This window comes from Lotus japonicus, chromosome 1 (assembly GCF_012489685.1).
Source record: "Lotus japonicus ecotype B-129 chromosome 1, LjGifu_v1.2".
NCBI classification, from domain to species: Eukaryota; Viridiplantae; Streptophyta; class Magnoliopsida; order Fabales; family Fabaceae; genus Lotus; species Lotus japonicus.
Genome location: NC_080041.1, coordinates 64706006 through 64725533, shown reverse-complemented (window position 1 = coordinate 64725533; position 19528 = coordinate 64706006). Strand labels below are relative to the sequence as shown.

The 19528-nt window shown below is 35.1% G+C and overlaps 1 protein-coding gene across 2 annotated transcripts; it reads left to right on the top strand.

Moving 5' to 3' along the window:
• The first annotated feature begins 7076 nt into the window (after positions 1-7076).
• Positions 7077-13584, top strand: LOC130738653 (metal transporter Nramp7.2-like). Of its 2 annotated transcripts, XM_057590749.1 has the most exons (14): positions 7077-7474; positions 8413-8521; positions 8807-8882; positions 8992-9032; positions 10001-10079; positions 10227-10331; positions 10453-10562; positions 11187-11368; positions 11516-11585; positions 11777-11950; positions 12067-12171; positions 12473-12604; positions 12693-12788; positions 13097-13584. In XM_057590749.1, the coding sequence occupies exons 2-14, from the start codon at positions 8459-8461 to the stop codon at positions 13424-13426; spliced, it is 1563 nt and encodes a 520-aa protein (XP_057446732.1). In that variant the 5' UTR covers positions 7077-7474; positions 8413-8458; the 3' UTR covers positions 13427-13584. The 2 variants fall into 2 exon arrangements, with proteins under 2 accessions (XP_057446732.1, XP_057446729.1); XM_057590746.1 differs by having other exon boundaries at positions 7077-8521.
• The last annotated feature ends 5944 nt before the right edge of the window (positions 13585-19528 follow it).

Here is a 19528-nt window from a genome sequence, read left to right as displayed (position 1 = left end):
ACTCTTGAAATTATTATCATTCAAAATATGATAAACGATGTATCTAGCGTTTGAACTTAACACAATTGACATCATATTAGAGAAAGTAAGTTTAGTCCTAAGTCTCATGATTGAAGACGTGGTGGTGAAATTTGACGAAGTTTTCACAACCTCTTTCTTAACCTAATTACGATCGATTGGCACAAACAAGGTCCACATGCAGCCGTCGAGATAAAGACGCACTTATCTTAAAAGCTTCAGGGTTAGGACTTGTGGTATTACAAGATGAGATGAAAACAATGACCAACTTTCAAAAGACACGCTTTGTCTTAAAAGAGTTGATACCTTTGAGGCTTGTTGTCCTACATGATGACCGACTGTCTAATATGGAAATAATGATCGGCTTCCAAAGACAGGCTTCGTCTAAGATTTCTTGTTTTCGAGGTTTGTGAACATTACCGAAGCTGTATTAAGGCCACACTAGCTAGAGGGTGGATTTATCTCCATTATCATGATGGTTGGTCACTTGGTCAGCCACAATCATTAAGAGGCACACAAAACAAATTGCTTCTAGGATACTCCCTCCGTTCCAAAAAGTTTGCTCCCTCCGTTCCAAAAAGTTTGTAGTTTAAGGTTGTGACACAAAGAGTAAGAAAACAATTATTGATAGCATAATTTGACTAGATTGCCCTTATTTAATTTTACTAGTATGATGTGCAACTATTAAATTATACTTAGATAGAGAAGAATGTAATTAATAGAGAAGAGTTGTGGTTAGTTAATATAATAGGTAATAAGTGAGAGAAAATGTATTAAATGAGGGTAGATGTGGAAAAAATTAGCAAAAAATGCATTGGTTTACTAAAACAACAAACATTTTGGGATATTGAAAAATGGTGCAAAACAACAAACTTTGTGGAACGGAGTTACTCCCTCCGTTCCAGAAAGTTTGTAGTTTAAGGTTGTGACACAAAGAGTAAGAAAACAATTATTGATAACATAATTTGACTAGATTGCCCTTATTTAATTTTACTAGTATGATGTGCAACTATTAAATTATACTTAAATAGAAAAAATGTAATTAATAGAGAAGAGTTGTGGTTGGTTAATATGAAAGGTGATAAGTGAGAGAAAATGTATTAAATGAGGGTAGAGGTGGAAAAAATTAGCAAAAAATGCATTGGTTTTATAAAACAACAAACATTTTGGGATATTGAAAAATGGTGCAAAACAACAAACTTTCTGGAACGGAGGGAGCAATTATTGCCTAAGTTACTTTGTGCTATTTGAGAAGGGTTATTAATGCGCATTTACTATAGATGAGTTTAAATACGACAATAGCGCTTATATATCTGGAAATTTGGAGCAAGGTCCTATCAATTTTAAAGGTGAGATGGTGAAATTTGACATGATCAAATTTTTATTACAATCGAGAGGATATGTTTCCTTGGAAAATCATAAGATAAGAGTGAAGTTAGGATAGAGACAAAAAAGAAGTGATAGATTTCAGGCCCTCCTATGATAGGACTCCTATCTATGGTCGATATGTTTGTATATGACTGATGAGTTAGATTTTTCTGTTCTACCTTTGTCTCATTGAGTTCAGTGAGTGAAAAACAACCAAACACACCATTAGAAATACGTGGAAATCAACTTAAAAAGATCTACTCTGATTTATCCTAAAAAAATGACCAGTTTCCATCCACAATTCCAAGAGCACAAACAAACACGCCAGAAGATGCATGGTGCAGAATATGGTGGCTGCTAGGCGATATTTTGCCAATGTTTATAACTCCAAATGAAAGTTGGTTAAGTTGCCACAAGCCAATCTCAGTGCTACTGCTATAGGATCTAAGAAATGCTTGACTTTCTTTCACACTAATAATTATCACTTAAAATGAAAATTGTAGTTGCCAGCCATGCCTTCTTTCTCAAAATAAAAAATTTGTGCGACATTATAATATTATATGTACAATTAATATTATTGTACTACCGTGTCCTTGCTGTCCTCTATAGAATGCTAGTTGCAGTTAGTTTAATTTCAACATAGCCATCGCAGATAAGTTTATTTTATCTTAAATAATAAACAAATGTATCGCTAAATAGTCTTCAACTTTTTTTTTGAACGTAACTAAATAGTCTTCAACTTAGCTAATATATAATTGTCATTATTTGCTTTCATATATGATAACCAATACATATTTTCCACACAAATTGGTGGGTGACATGCTGAATACTCTGTTATAAATATTTTCCGTATCATTCAAGCTCTGACAGAGATTGAAATAGTTAAATTAATACCCGTCTACGGAAATAATTTTCTTATTACGTGATGAGCCAAAGTTTAACTCCGAACATTTTTTAATGAGCGGTGATACAAGAACCACTAAAAATATAAGATTGGTGGGATAAACAATTTGTGATAGTTTTAGATGGTCAGAAAATATTTTTTGTTGTGATGGTTTGAAACAGTCACATACATAAATATTAATGGTTTTTTTACGTTGTATAGGTTCATGAATCATATTTATTTTATTAAAATTAGAGAGACCTAACTTAATAAAAAACTAGTTCAAGAGTTGAGGGTTGGTCTACTCTTTATAAGTACTTGTTTGACCACATCTCTAGCCAATTTGAGACTTTTAACACACCTTCTCATGCTCGGTTTGACATCTAAAACGTGAAATTAACATCAACGGGTGGCCTAATTATAAGAGGTCTCCACAACAAATGGATATAGGATAGACTTTAATATCATATTAGAATTAGGAAGACCTAACTCAACCCAAAAGCTAACTCGGGGTTGCTCTACCCTTTATAAGTACTTGTTTGGCCACATTTCTAGTCAATGTGAGATTTCTAACATGTTTTAAATTAATACTCGTCTACGGAAATCATTTTCTTATTACGTGATGAGCCAAAGTTTAACTCCAAACATTTTTTAATGAGCGGTGATACAAGAACCACTAAAAGTATAAGATTGGTCGGATAGCAAATTTGTGATAGGTTTAGATTTCAGAAAACATGTTTTGTTGTGATGGTTTAAAACTGTCACATACATAAATATTAAAGGTTTTTTACATCACAAATGATATATATTTGTTTTATTAGAATTAGAGAAGTTTAACTCAACAAAAAATTAGGTCAAAAGTTGAGAGTTGCTCTACCCATTATAAGTACTTGTTTGACCACATTTCTAGCTAATGCGAGACTTCTAACTAGGGCTGTCCAAGTCGGGCCGGCCTAAACCGAAACCGAGCAGTCTGCGTTATTTTTAAAGGCTGGGTCAGTTCGGGCCAAAAAACGGGTTACACGGGTAGAAAAACCGGTTGAGGGAGGTTTGGTTTGGTAGGCTTCAGTTTGAGCTTCAGCTAGACTGAACCGACCAAAGTAGATCGAAGTAAGAAAAACTAAATAACAGCCAGGCCTGGTATTGTAATGGGATCGAAGTAAGAAAAAAAAGGCCCAAAACCAACCCAAAATCAATGTTAACCAACCAAACCCTAATCTCTTAAAAACAAATCTCCTAGACTCCAACCCTAGCTCCCTCTCACTACCGCCTCTCTCTCTCTCTCTCTCTCTCTCTCTCAGTGCCTCCTCTCATCCTCTGTCTTCCATCAGTGGCAGCGCCGCCTCTCCCTCTCACTGCCACCTCCCCCTCTCTAACTTCCTAGTGCTACCTCCTCTCTCCCTCTCCTCTCACTTCATTTTCCCTTCCCAGAAAACCCTAGATCCACAACCACATAAATCCATGGCTTCGTCGTCCTCAAGATCGAAGCACATCCTTAACGTCCATGGCTTCGTCGTCCTTGAGATCGAAGAATTTGTTGGATGCGCATGTCGTCGTCGTTCGGTCCTCGCCTCCGATCACACTTTTGTCATCCACCATCGCTGTATTCATGGATTCTCAAGTCAAGGCTTTAACTTTTTTGTAGTTTCTCATCTCATCTTCTTTTCGGTTGTAAAGTTTTAATTTTTTGGATCATTTTAAGTTTGTAATGTCGTTTTTATGTAGATCTATTGTAATTTATTCGAGATTTGTTGTTTATCTTCTTCTTTGTGCATTTTTCTTCTTTTGTCTTCTATTTTGATCTAGATCTGTGTTCTTCCATCTTCTTGTTATATATTTTTTTGCGATTATTTTCTGGATTCACTACCCGTGCGAACCCACCCGAATAAACCGACAACCAACCAAATCGAACCCAAATCACCCGTAGCCATTGAACGGCGGTGGCGGGACTGGTGGTTTGGTGTTCTTCACGCGACCAAAATCGGGGTTTGGGCCAGAACTGCCCGGTGAACACCCCTACTTCTAACACACCCCCTCACGCTCAAGGCTGGACAAAATTAACATCAACGAGTGGCCCACATATGGTGTAAGATCAAGTTTTGATCTAGTAGTACAACTCTATGTTTTGATGATTACAAGTTAACCTTTTGATATGAACAATTGTGGTACTCTAACGTGTTTTTCTGAGTGTGCTATTTACAGGCTCTGACCTCAACTCAATCTCACACAAATCAGAAGCACTGTGTTAAAGAGCGACCCAAGCAACGCTTTCGCATTCACCATGTTCAGTATGAACAGTGGAAAAGCTTCAGAAGTTCTGAAGTTATACAAACTCTGATGTGGACTCAGTCACTAGAAGTTCTGAAGATCCAGAAAGTCTGATAACCAAGAAACACTGAAGGCTTAGATATTCTGATGGTGTAGAAGACTCTGAAGATCCAGAAGCTGATTAGTGAAGTTCTGATGTCCAGAAGCAAGATACTCTGAAGACCATGTTCTTCCCTCTGAGTTCAGAATCAGAAGAAACAATGGTCAGAGGATCTGGGCTTTCCCTCTGACTCTGATCAACCGGCTTCACAAGTTCCAATATGAAGCATTCCCCTGATCAGAAGTCTCCTAGGTTTAAAGGTCAAGTCGCTATCCAAGTACAAAAGCAACTGTACCTTCCTGACGACCTACCTAACAGTCTCAGACATTGCAGAAGCTGGATTTTCCAGAACTGCCCTCCAATGGTAGCATTTTCCATGCAACGCTCAACCCTAATCCTTGGAGTATATAAAGAGGCTGAAGACTGAAAGAAGCGGCAAGAAGCATTCACATACGCGCAAGACATTTTGAAATTCTTCTAAGCTTTCTTTCATCTGAAATTCATTGAGTTTACTATTAGCTTTTTAGAAGCAAATCTCTTGTAAACAATTCTTTGATAAACAGTTTGTTTAGTTCCTTTAGGAGATCAAGGTTGATCGGATCCTAGAGAAGACTAAGAGAGTGAATCTTAGTGTGAGCTAAGTCAGTGTAATTGTTAGTCACTTGTAGGTTTCAAGTGCAGTTGTAACTCTTACCTGATTAGTGGATTGCCTTCATTCTAAGAAGGAAGAAATCACCTTAACGGGTGGACTGGAGTAGCTTGAGTGATTTATCAAGTGAACCAGGATAAAATCCTTGTGTGCTTTTCTATCTCTTATCTTTAGCACTTAAGTTCTCGAAAGATTTGTCAAAATCTTTAAGGTGGAAGCTTTATCTTGAAAACGTTATTCAAACCCCCCCCTTTCTACCGTTTTTCATACCTTCATATGGAACGTCTCCACAACAAATGGATCTAGGATAGACTCTGATACCATATTAGAATTAGGAGGCCTAAATCAACCCAAAAGCTAGCTCAAGAGTTGAGGGTTGCTCTACCCTTTATAAGTACTTGTTTGGCCACATCTCTGACCAATGTGAGACTTCTAACATGTTTTCCTATAACTTTGGACAGATCGACCAGGATTTGGCTGCTGATTAACATTTCGAGTAATGATTCATTCACACTTCACTTTTTCTTCCATCTCAATGCCACTCATTTCTCTTTATATCTCTCTCTTCCATTTCTATATATCATTCTCTCTCATTTCTTTCTTATTTGATTAGGTGGATGTATTAGATACTTAAAATTATTTAATCTGATCCAGTACCACAACCACAAATACCACCACCCTCCACCACCTTCCTTAAACATTGTCGTCGTCAACACCATTACGGCCAGCGCCACTACCACAACTAATTCGTCCACCACCGCACTACAACACTGCACCACCACTGCCACTGCAAACAAACCCTTATTACTCAAATGTAATTTTATACTGTAGTAAAATTTTAAACACTCTCAATGCAATTTTAAGAACAAACGTTTCAAACTTTCAATATGTAATATGAGGTTGTCTAAATGACCTATGATAAAGTTTGAGTTAAATAACCCACCATCCAATCACATTGGAGATAAATGAGTTGTAAATAAATTAATAAATAAAATATAGAAATTTCAACTCACTTATCTCCAATGTGGTTGGATGGTGGGTTATTTAACCCAAACTTTATCATGGGTCTAGACAACCCCGTGTAATATAAGACAATTATGATATATACACACCTCATTTATTAAACATTCAATTTTCACCCATTTTTATTTTTATATCTCTCATCTTATCATCTATCACATGTTATACTTTTTCTCTCTTACTTTTTATTTTCTTCCTATCTCTCTCCTTATTCCACCTCTTTCCACCTCTTTCCAGCTCAAAGAGAGGTGTGAAATAAACATTATTCAATTTAAGGACATAGTTCCAAGTCTTCATAATGCAATTTTTAAGGTCATAATTACAAACTCTTACAAATATACACTACTACCCAAGTCTAATACACGTACAAGATTAGTACGGTTGTGGTGAAACAAACTCAACATAACTTTACAAGATTAGTACGGTTGTGGTGAAACAAACTCAACATAACTTTTCATGTTCATAATAACTAGGCTTAAATACTCTAGAAGTCCCTGGAATTGTATGTCGTACGAAAATAAGTCCCTGAATTTTTTTTCCGATTCCGGATCCTTTGTAAAAAAAAATTAATCGAAATAGGTCCCTACGCGTGTTACCGGCTGATGTGGCTTTATTTTTGCATAGTTATTATTTCCACGTGACTTTTATTAATTTTTTTTACTACACATGGATTATTAAAACAAAATTAAACATTTTATGTTTAAATTTAATCCCTAATTCTAATTATCCTTAATCCCTAATCCCTAACAAATTAATTAGAAGAAACCTAAACCTCAATTTCAGAATTTTCGAGCTCAACCTCAAGCCACACTCCACAACCCTCACTCACTCTCTGTACTCTCTCACAACATTCACTCTCTCATCTCAAATTCATCTCCAGACTCCACAACCACATGCAGGGGCGGATCCTCACTCACTCTCTCCCCTTCGCTCTCTCTGTCTCTCAAATCCCACAGGCCACACCCCACACTCATGACTCACCCAGTTACCTTCCCTCACCCACGAGATCACGAGAGAACAAAGTCAAAGACTCAAAGAGGTTTACAATACCTCAGTCAGTCAGACTCTTTCGCACAGAGGACGAGATGTCGAGATCGATGGAGGCAGAGGCGGTGGAGTCTAGAATCGATGGAGGCAGAGGCAGTGACTGAAATCGGTGAATGCAGAGGTGGTGTTGTGGTAGTAGTTTTCGTTGGTTCTTCTTCGTCTTCGATGGATCTGCATAAAAATTTCCCCTTTCTTTTTCTCTTTTTAGGGTTTTGTTTTCCCGCTTTCTTTTTTCTGAAATTAGAGTAGGAAGTTTTAATCTTATATGATTTAGTCACTCAAAAAAAATAAAAGAAAAATAAAAAAGCCACGTGGAATCGATGATTGTGCAAAAATAGAGCCACATAAGCACATAACACGAGTAGGAACCTATTTCGATTAAAAAAAAAATTCCAGGGATCCAGAATCGAAAAAAAAATTTGGGGACTTATTTTCGTACGACATACAATTCCAGAGACCTTCAGAGTATTTAAGCCTAATAACTATTCATCAATTGTTTCTTTTTCACACAACTCGATGTTGTACATAGATCTATTTTCTCTACTTTTTTCATCTTCACACTACTTGTACTTGATGTGTGACTTGGATGTATACCCATGCATAACATGAAATTCATCTTATGATCATTGAGATAAACGTATGCACGTTACATACTACTAATATTCAAAACATCCACTAACACCTCATATATCACATTTCTCATTTCACTTTCTTGTAATGTAAACATCTTTTTCTTTTCAATAATGAAAAATCAAAGCTCATCTCAAATTGAATGGACTAGTGTCACAGACTTACAATTGAATATTTTAATACATAATCTGCACATCAAAATCATGAATTGAGTAAGCTCTTCCCTGCTGCATATAGTCTGCATACATTAAAGATATAGAGAGACTCTTGCCGGTTTGACTTGAGTAAATTTCATGGAGATGGAACATGAAGTACAAAGAAGTAGTGATTTAAATATGTTTTTGTTAATTATAAATAAATACACACACTTTTAATTCACTGAAGCCCACTAGTCTTGCCCATACCATATAATACAAACAACTCAATCAGAGGACGAGCCAATGTGAGATGCAAAGAAAGAAAGAGTGACTGATCGATGATGGAGCAAGTGAACGATGCAAATGGACCACATAATCATCAATACTCCTCAAATCACGAGGTATTTTTCCTTCTTTCTCTATGTGGGTTTCTTTTTTAATGTTTTTTTTTTTCCATTCAAGTTCTTGAGTCAGGTGTAACCCACTTGATTTAAAGTTTTCCAGCTAGTTTTAGCAATTCAATGACTCTTAGCTTGATCCATTTAATATGTGTATATTAATATATGTGTTTATAAACAACCAACTATATATCTCACAAAGGCTTATCAAAAAATATATCTCACAAAGTTTAAGCTTTCTTGATATCATGATTTCTAACAGAAATTAACTTATGCAAAATGACACAGAAACCATGGAGAAAGTTCTTGACACATGTAGGTCCTGGTTTCCTGGTCTCCTTGGCTTACCTTGATCCTGGGAACAGTAACTCTCTCTCTCTCTCTCTCTCTCTCTTCTGTATCTCTTTATATATATTCGTCTTGATCACTCTCTTGCACGTGCTTAATCGCTAAGTTATTTTACATTTTTGCAGTGGAAACTGATATGCAAGCTGGAGCTAACCACAGATATGAGGTATAGTAATTGACAAATAAACCAATAAAACAAATCAAACCATTTGAATAAATAGATGCACACCAAAAATACTACTGTATTTTTCTTTTGTCAACCCAAAATGCTACTTTATTTAAGTTTTTGTTACTTGGAAGCGAGTGTAGGTTGGGTTACTTGTGAGTGTAGTGTGGTCCCAAATGTTTAAAACTATTGAACTTATCACATCTAACCTTATGTACCATTGTTGTCTCCTATGAAGTATCCAATGGGACTTTGTTTGTTTCAAAATGTAACTAGACTAATTAAGTTAAACTTATTTGGTTTGCACTTGTATTCAAGGGTAATTTTAAAGACCATCTATGAACATGTTCTCTTTTCTGTCTAAATTTGAGTCTCGGTAACACATGACTAATTATCATATTAGTGGCTATTGTTTTTTTGAAATTTACTCTTTATTGATTAATAAGCGCAGGCTCTGCAAAGAGGGATACAAGGGAAGTAGCATCTTATCATATTAGTTGTTTTTTTGAATATTAATTTATCTTTTTTCTCTCTCTTCATTGAGCCCTTTTCCTTGTAACTTTTATTTTTCAGGCTTTTTTCTTTCTTTTTAAATCATAGGTTGAGGTCTTTTGGTGTTTTTTTTTGTCAATAGTTCTTTTGGGTTTTGATAGTGCTTGTTGGCCACTTGGCCTAGGCAGAAATGGATCTTTATATCCGAGAGTGTGTTGGGTTAGATGTGATAGCTTAGTCCAAAATGTGTAAGTAGTTTTTTCTAAATAATCTGTTTCAGTTTTTGTTAAATAATCATTTTTTAAAAAAGTGGAAATAATATGGGTTGGGTATGGGAGGTCCAGGGATCGATTCCTGGCGGGTGCAATTTATCTTTCCGATTTTTTTTTTAAAAACTTCTTTTTTAATTAAAAATAATTTTTTTTATATAAAAAACCTGAAACAAACGCACTCATTATGGTGTTCCTGGTGTTCAGCTGCTCTGGTTGGTACTCATTGGACTGATATTTGCGCTTATAATTCAGTCATTGGCTGCAAATCTCGGTGTAATCACTGGTAAGATCCAAAACAACACAGTAATGCATGAAAAATGTTCAAATAACACAAAATTCACATATGTTATATATGCATGTATGATTGTATATGTTATTTGTTTGTTATTTTCTTTGCGAGAATATTATTAATGTTATTTGAATTTGGCAGGGAAACACCTTTCAGAAATATGTAAAGCAGAGTACCCATTATTTGTTAAGTACTGCTTGTGGTTATTAGCAGAGGTTGCTGTCATAGCTGCAGACATACCTGAAGGTACTTATTTGTTTTCAATTTTTTTGTTTTTTGTTTTTTCCCTTTCAATCATAATCATTCAATTCAACAATAAAATACACTTTGTATTTTAATTTTATCCAAACGTGATGAATTGTTGCAGTGATTGGCACAGCCTTTGCACTTAACATACTCTTCCACATACCATTATGGGTAGGAGTTCTGATGACTGGCTGCAGCACTCTCTTGCTTCTGAGTCTGCAGAGATTTGGGGTAATTTAGCTTTTTGTAATACTTATGAAATATGAACAATATAAAATCTCATTTAAGACATCATAATTCAGTAGTAATGTTTAGTTTTCTCTAAATCGTACACGGTTAGTTGATTCAAGGGATATATGTTTGATTTTCCTTAAGTTAGGTTTTCAATTCGAGTCTTGTGTATGGAAAAACCTCGCTGTTCATGTCATCAACCAAGACTAGATGTCCAGCTATTTTCACTATAATGTTGAACATGTAAATTACAAATTCACCAAGTCATGTTCATCGTTGATTATGATTGTAGAGGTGTCATAGACTTCTACCTAATGACATGTAAAATTTTCAATATATTCTTAACAATTGAATATAATATTGTGTCTTAGGCTCTTAGCTGCTTAAAATGGATAATTGCTCTTTGAGTAGTTTTTAAACAATGAGAAGAAAAAGTGGGTTTCATGGTTAAACTAAAAACCGCATTTTCAAGTTGCACATTAACTTTCTTTATCCAGTGTCTATATTTTGTTAACTGCATTGTAATTGAACACTAGAGAACACAAGTTCACATAGAAATTGTTTCTCTTCACCCTTAAGAGTTAAGATTATATATTTACATAGTTTTTTCTGGTGTTTGTGCAGGTGAGGAAGTTGGAGCTACTGATAACAATCCTAGTTTTTGTGATGGCTGCATGTTTCTTTGCTGAAATGAGCTATGTCAATGTCCCCGCTTCTGGTATACTCAAGGGAATGTTTGTGCCCAAACTCGATGGTGATGGAGCCGTTGGCGATGCAATTGCCCTTCTCGGTGCCCTCATCATGCCGTATTCTCTCTTTCCCTTTGACATAACTTTCAGAGTTTAATAACTGTGCACTCATAATACAATTTTTTTTTACAACGTCATCTAATTAGAAAAGTTCATGTATTGTAAATATCTACTACCCAAAATTTTGCTTTGGACAAAATGCAGGCACAATCTTTTCCTCCATTCTGCTCTGGTGCTGTCTAGAAAAGTACCAATTTCGGTGCGCGGCATCAATGTAAGCCATCCTTAAATTAAACAAATCCATAAGTGACAAACTATAAAATTTCACAAATAAATAATATTTGAGACAACTTAAACTCAAACCTAGCAACTGATATAAACATGTTCCTAGTTGCAAATCTAGCTTTGCTTAATATATAACATGTGAAACTTATACTATTATGACTTATCTGATTGATTATGCAGGATGCATGTAGATACTTTCTCATAGAAAGTGGGTTCGCACTCTTTGTAGCATTTCTAATCAATGTTGCAATGATTTCTGTCACGGGCACTGTTTGTTTTGCCAACAACCTTTCTGCAGAAAATACTGATCGGTGCAATGATCTTACCCTTAACTCTGCTTCCTTCCTTCTGAAGGTTCTTAATTTAATTCACTATGCAGCAGAAGTTTCTATAATTGAACATAATATAAAGTTTTCTGCCTAACTAAACAAAGTTATCTCACATATAATTTCAATATACATCAATTGCAGAATGCGTTGGGAAGGTCTAGCTCAACCGTTTATGCCATAGCACTTCTAGCCTCAGGACAAAGCTCTACTATCACTGGAACCTATGCAGGGCAGTACATTATGCAGGTAATTAAGAAAATGATTCGTCGAAATCCGCATAGTGCAGACACATTGTGGACACTAAGGGTGAGAAAGAAATGGAAGAGAGAATAGTAAGAGATGTGATATATAATGTGACGTGATAAGAAGAGAGATTGAGAAAAAAAATGAGGTGTCGGTGGAGTGTCTAACTGTTTGGATGTCTAAATATCATTATTGTTTAGGGATACAATTAAACATTTTTTAATGAAGAAATGATAACTAACATGTTATGTTGAAGGATTTACTGAATTTAATTAGGTGATTGTTTTGTTGGTGCTATATATAGGGTTTCTTGGAGATAAAGATGAAAAGATGGAAGAGGAACTTAATGACTAGGTGCATTGCCATAGCACCTAGTCTTGTTGTTTCCATCATTGGTGGTTCTTCTGGATCCAGTCGCCTTATTATCATTGCATCAGTGTGTATATTCTATATTCTCATTGTTCCCTTCACATAGAGAGAATTGAATTATATATACATGAACACCAACTAAAATTGTTTTGCAGATGATACTTTCTTTTGAGCTTCCTTTTGCATTGATTCCACTTCTTAAGTTTAGCAGCAGCAGTACCAAGATGGGACCTCACAAGAATTCTTTGATTGTAAGTTGTCCTTTTCCATTTCTATAAAAGAAAATTCAATCCAAGTAGGATCAAAATCTTCTGTCCCCAAATAGTGTCTCAATTTCCTGTTTCACGAATGAAATATTGTCAGATCAATTAAAAACGACATGAGTGGGGCAGTATCAAATTTATATGGTGGTTTTTAATTGACATATCAAGATTTTATTGGTAGGACTGAGAATGAGACACAATTTGATATCAGAAGATTTCAATCCTTATATAAAATGGTTATAGCCATTAAGATTAGTGAAATAGATTTGAAAACATGTGACATAATCTTCTTGCAGATTATTGTCATCTCATGGATACTAGGCTTTGGGATCATTGGTGTCAATGTATACTATCTCAGCACTGCCTTCGTGAAGTGGCTAATTCATAGCAATTTGCCAAAGGTGGCAAATGTGTTCATAGGGATTATAGTGTTTCCTCTAATGGCAGTTTATATTCTCTCAGTTATCTACCTAACATTTAGAAAAGACACTGTTAAGACATATATTGAGACAAAGAATGACCCAATGCAAAGCCATGTAGAAAATGGGATTTTGGATAATGGTCAATTAGAGTTGAGCCATGCTCCTTACAGAGAAGACTTAGCTAGTTTCTCACTTCCAGAATAGGGGACTAAGTCTATGAATCAAAGGCATCGCCAACAAAGAAAGGGAAACTTCACATTGCTTTCAAATCATTCAAATGTGTAACGAGAATCTAATGATTGTTGGTTCTCAAAATGATTGGTTAAAGACTTAAAGTGATCATAATATTAGGACTTTGAGAATCTTCTGCTTGAGTTGACCCCATATGCTAGTTTTGTTTATATTGAGATGTAAGTTTTATGTGTTTTGTTTTATAGTAGAAGTTTATAAGAAAACTAGTTTAGTGCAAGCACCATTCTTAAACATTCTTAATTTCTTTTTTATAAATGAAATCCCCACAGTGAGTAGCTGTGTTAATTTCTTAAACTGGTTTGATGTGATTAAAATTAACACATATACATCATCCAATCATCCAACCACATCACACCATATACATCACACCATATACAGCAGCAGGTAAATTGAGCCCTCCTCTAGCCAAAGAGCGATCTTGATGTTATTAAAATGAATTTGAAATTAGAAGAAAGAACATGATTATTTCATTATTTGATAAATCAACATTACAATACAATAACAGGATACAAATATTATTTATAGTGCAAAACCTGGTGTGACCTGCTAAAATTAAAACAATACATTTAGAGAAGGGACTTTCTCTGTAACAAAGTCAAATTGGACTAGTTCCATCAAAAAAAAAAAAGTCAAATTGGACTAGCAAATATAACAAATTTAACTAGCTAGATCTAAGATTTTCAACATAACAGTCTAACTAGCTTTGATACGAGACATCTGATACCCCTAACCACGGTAAACCGTGTCCATTTTCTATCTCACTGGAAAAGTTGACTCCGAAATCGATGGTGGAGTTTCAAATACGAGCTCAAAAGTACATCAACCTGGAAGATAATATTCGTTAGACCTTAATAAGGGTCCTAGAAAACGAACAATTCTCAATATCGGTCGATTAAGAGGTTATCAATGAGGCTATGACATACATAACATATGAGATTATGATTGATGGGGTGAAGACTATTGATCTAGCATGAGTTTCCTATGATGCTTAATTGATAGTATCATGGATTACACGAATGGTTACACCAGTAGGTCTGAGGTGGACATTCTCCTTAAACTCACGACCTTCTATTTCTTGTGGATTATGACTTAAGTATATGGTGGATGTGATTAGATGATTTGGTTGAGACAAATTTATGGTTTTTATCTAGTATATTAATTTGTTGATATTTGACAACCGTACTGTTGTAGTAGGTATGTGTTAAAGTAATTTGCAAAGAATGCAGTATAAGGTATTAAGACATCAGTACAAGGTATTAGAGCAGTGGAGATGATTGACGTAAAGTTCTTAGGGGGCGTTTGTTTCACGGATTGGAAAAAGATTTTCGGGAATGTTTGGGCCGGAATCTACATTCCAGTGTTTGGTAGCAGATTTGAAAAAAATATTCCCGGGTATCTTTCATTCCTGGGTAAGTCATATGCCCATCCAGAAGCATTTTTCATTCCCATGATGGAGAGGTGGGTAAGTTGAATCCTGAATAGAAGGGAATGAGATTTTTGGTGTGAAATCTCTGAATTGCCACTACCCACTACCCACTACCAACTACCCACTACCCATGTCTTTTACCGCGAAGGGTATTTTAAGAATTTTACTATCTATTCCCATGAATATACATTTTGAACCAAACATATATTATAATTATACCCAGGAATATTAAAAAAGATTCCCAGAAACTGATTTTGTGAACCAAACGAATTTTTTAAAGATGTCTGGGAATAACATTCCCATCATAACATTCCCGGGAACAAGATTCTCGGGTATCATTTTCCAATCCGTGAAACAAACAATAAGAACTAGTTATATATTATAGGGTTAAGGATCATATTAGTCCCTGTGTTTGTAAAAACGTTTGATTTTGGTCCCTCGGTCAAAAACCGTCAGTAACTGTATTATAAACCGCCACTAACTGTAAAAAAACTGCCACTAATAGTCATTTTTTAGCTAAGGGACCAAAATCAAACACTTTTACAAACACAAGGACTAATATGACTCTTAACCCCATATTATATAAGCAACTTTACTTTATAAGTTCTTAGCATAAAAATCATTTTTTTCTCTCATCCAAATAACTTTATAGGTTTTGTTTTATTATTTTATGAAAATTAAAAGTAAAGTAATGTGTGTGGTAGGACCAAATGAACAGTGTTAAGAACTCAAAGTTAAGATCATGTGGTTAGAGCGAAATATGCAAAAATTGATTAAGGGTTGCTTAAGCATATATGGAGGTACGGGCTCACATGAATAGTACTTAAGAACCCACTTGTAAAAACTAGCATTGGAGATGCTATTAAGACACTAGGGCGTTCTCACATACACTTAGTGAGACAAAATCCTAAAGAGACTAGAAATTTAACTAAGATTTAATCGTTCATTTGCATCATACCATCCTAGACCACATAAGATATTTAAATAAACTTGTTGAATGAGTCTTTGGGTAAAGTTTTTTTTTTTTTTGAAAACAAAAATCATTATATAGAAAGAGGTAAAAAGTTTTGGTACACAATCTCTCCCAAGTGAGAAAAGAGTACTGTTACCATACAAGAACTGAACAAAAGAAAAGTTAAAACTAAAGCTAAAGCAAAGGAAAAAAGCAAAATAGATACTAAAGAGCAGCACCCAGAAAGAAGATTAGGCAGCCAACTCATGAGGGGAACAACAACATCATCAAAAATCACCAAACCCATTAATCAGCAATCAAACACACAGCAGGATCACTACCAGAACAGCAACAAACTAGACATCCAGGTCCTCCAAGGAAAGAAAAACTCGACCACCTCATTCGATCTAGAGCACGTAAAAAGGAGAAGAAAGGCATACTCCTCGGTAGCAGAAAAAAAACACGCCTTTGTTCTTTGACCTCCCTAGTGATTAACAGTGCATTTCTCCTCAATAGAATAGCCAAACCAACTGAAGTTCGTATAGCTGGTACTGTCAAAGCTTCATAACCCATAGATTGCGCCCAATTGTGAAATCCATTGTCCCTATTGGCATACAATTTTGTTTGTTGAAGAAAAATCAGCTCTGGTTTCAGGCCTTCCAACGCATTTTTAACTGCCAATTTCTTTGTTGATCTGCAAAAACCTCTGACATCCCAGGAGACCCAAAACCTCCTCATCCTTCCCCACCTCACGCTTGGATACAACATTTTTTGCCTTCTGCCGTGGACGAAAAACCGCGGGTTCATGTTAAAAAACCGTGGTTGAAAGCTTACACCGCGGTTTTGCCACGGTTTCCGTGTCGTAGTGTATGTGGCCGTGGCCAAGCTCAAGTGCCACGGTTTTGTCAAGGTAAAGCCACGGTTTGCTCAAAACCTTAATGCCACGGTTTATATAATACCACGTTTGGCAAACCGTGGCTTTGTAAATTTCAACCACGATTTTTTTACAAGTATATGTCACGGTGCTTTGTGCCTTAAATCCCACGGTTACTAATGCCTTTATTGCCACAGTTTTTTAACCGTTGTATCATAGTGGTTTTTTAGAAATGTTCATACGCCAGTTGCTTTTTAGAACCTTTTAAGCTATTTTTTTCACCTGCGCTTCCAATGTACCCCATGTCCTACCCATTATATTCAAAATTCATGATATTTCAATTCTTATGCATGATTGTTTATAATGTCTTCTAACAACGACAACTTAGATTACCCCAAATAACATGTAAGTTAAGATAACTATAAGAATGAATAACTATAGTGGATAACATCTCTAGTATTTAAAAAGTTAATTAACATCTCTGACCAACCATCTCAAGATTCAAATCCACCTGTAACTTAAGGGGACAACTATATTAATGTATAAGAATAAACAATTCCTGATCAAAAATAAAAACCTTCTGATCTTCGGGATTGGACTTCATCTGATCCTTGAAGTGGTAAACCATATGTGTCTCGTTATTAACTCTGTTGCACAAATACAAAGTTGAGAAAACATTATCAGAGGTCATTAAGACTCATTCATTCATCCAAAACATGGATCTACTGCACTTAAAATTGAAAATTGAAAATGTAACTCTGTATCGTTAAACTCAATTCAAGCTTAAACCAGCAGACACTTATAGTCTTATACTCACACTAACATTATTTAGCTCCAGTAAAATTGTAGCAAATTTCTCATACAATAACAAAACAGCATAAATTGCACAACAAAAATGCAAGCCTAGTAAGAAAACTAAGTCTGAAAAAGTCAAAACTTACTAGAGAAATGGATACCCATATGGATTTATCATCAGTATCAATATCTGTGCAAGTATCATTAATTTGTTGGCTATTGTCTGCCATGCCTAAATCAGCCCAATTCTCAACACAAAAACCAGAAAAACCTGTTATGAAATCAAATGATGTAACTAAGAAATATCTCAATTCACATGGAGACTGAAAATTCTAGAGTCATCTATCTTGTAGTCTGACTTACAATTGCACATCTAAACCAAGCATCATATATCTTGCTGCTTGATTTTTCTATGTTGGGTTGATAAATGCAAGTTTCATGGTTCTAACAAAGAAAGCGACACTCAGTTCTAATGTGTATGGCACAACTTATGCAAGAAAAATTGACCGATGTGAGAAACCACACAGCAAGCGAATTATACCACATGAAGACTAAATTTTGATTCAAATTGGTATTGAATGAAAATAAATTTCGATATGAAACTCATCATTTTCAAGCATAGTGTGTTTTCTTTCAAAGACAACAAACTATTTTTAAATCCAACATGTCTAACTAAATTTATGCGCAAAATACTAACCATTGTCAAAACTGGATCAGCAACGGAATTATGCAGAAAAAACTTGAATTCAGAATGATATCAGCTCAAATTGGATCTGAAACTTATACCACTTTAAAGCTTGGTGTGTAAGCTTTTCAACAAACCAAATTGCATCTAAATCATACATGTCTAACTCAAGTAATAATTGAAGCAACAGGGGATGCTTAACACCATGACAAGACACAAGAAACATAGTACCTAACAAAGATTGATGAGATGTTCAAATGCATCTTTAGTTGTATTACTAAAAGCTTCATTCTTGAAAAATCTTTCATCCAATATTATGTCAAGAGAAGCCTTCAATTCCAGAAGACATTGAACCTTGAACAAAGAAAGTATATTCTCTGAAGGTCTTCAATTCAATTCCCATCCCATAAGCATAGTAAAAACCTGAAACATAAGACGAATTAAAGGGAAAATTGAAACTGATATCTCTGGACTAAAATCCTAAAGATCTTATCAACTAGAAGTTAGAACCTTATCAAGAATGGAAGGAATGTGACGTTCTATAAGTTTCTAATCGCGGTCACTATCAATGGTTTCCTAGTACTTGCATCCAAGTATTTCAAACATATGAAAGGTAATGTCCATAGAGAAAGCTAGTAGCAATTGCAAATTATTCTGAGGCACATATGTGAATATCTTATATGCTCTTAAATTTATGAATTCATTATACTATCAAAACCCTCTTTAACTCTCTCAAAATATATATTTGCCAATAGGTGATTTTATGATACCACAATCTGAAAATCTATTTGTCACTACTGCTATTAGAACCAGTCTTCCTGATATATCACAACTACTCATCACATGGCCCATTTTTCACTGGGCTAGTTTAAGAAACATATGTATAGTTTTGAATAATGATATGTAAGTAAAAAGGAAAATATAAAGATAACAGTTCCATCACAAAATACTCAAAACATAACTAAAGAAAACTAAGGGAAGAGTTTACCTCTTTAAACTGGCTAAATGAAAATGGTCCTCAGCCTTACTTCTCTGCACCCCCAGCTGAAGAATATAGCAAAAGACTTATCCCTCCAGAAACTCCTAGATTTAGAGACTAAACAAAAGCTCAAAGCTTCCAGAAATCTTCTAAAAAACACAAGAAATTTTTGATTAAAACTGGTCCATACAGGAGCTGAAACTGAACTAAAAACTATTAAAATCACAAACACAAACAATGGCAAAAGAGGACTAAATATGCATAAGTGAATCCTCCAAACCAGGATCGATGCCCAAATTGAGCATCATCATCAAACTAAAACAAACACTGACTTCAACAAACA

Coding starts and splice junctions, on each gene's coding strand:
- LOC130738653 (XM_057590749.1), top strand. CDS start 8,459: ATGATGGAGCAAGTGAACGATGCAAATGGACCACATAATCATCAATAC. Junction 10,080..10,226: donor AAATCTCGGTGTAATCACTG/GTAAGATCCAAA, acceptor TGAATTTGGCAG/GGAAACACCTTTCAGAAATA. Junction 11,369..11,515: donor CTCGGTGCCCTCATCATGCC/GTATTCTCTCTT, acceptor GACAAAATGCAG/GCACAATCTTTTCCTCCATT.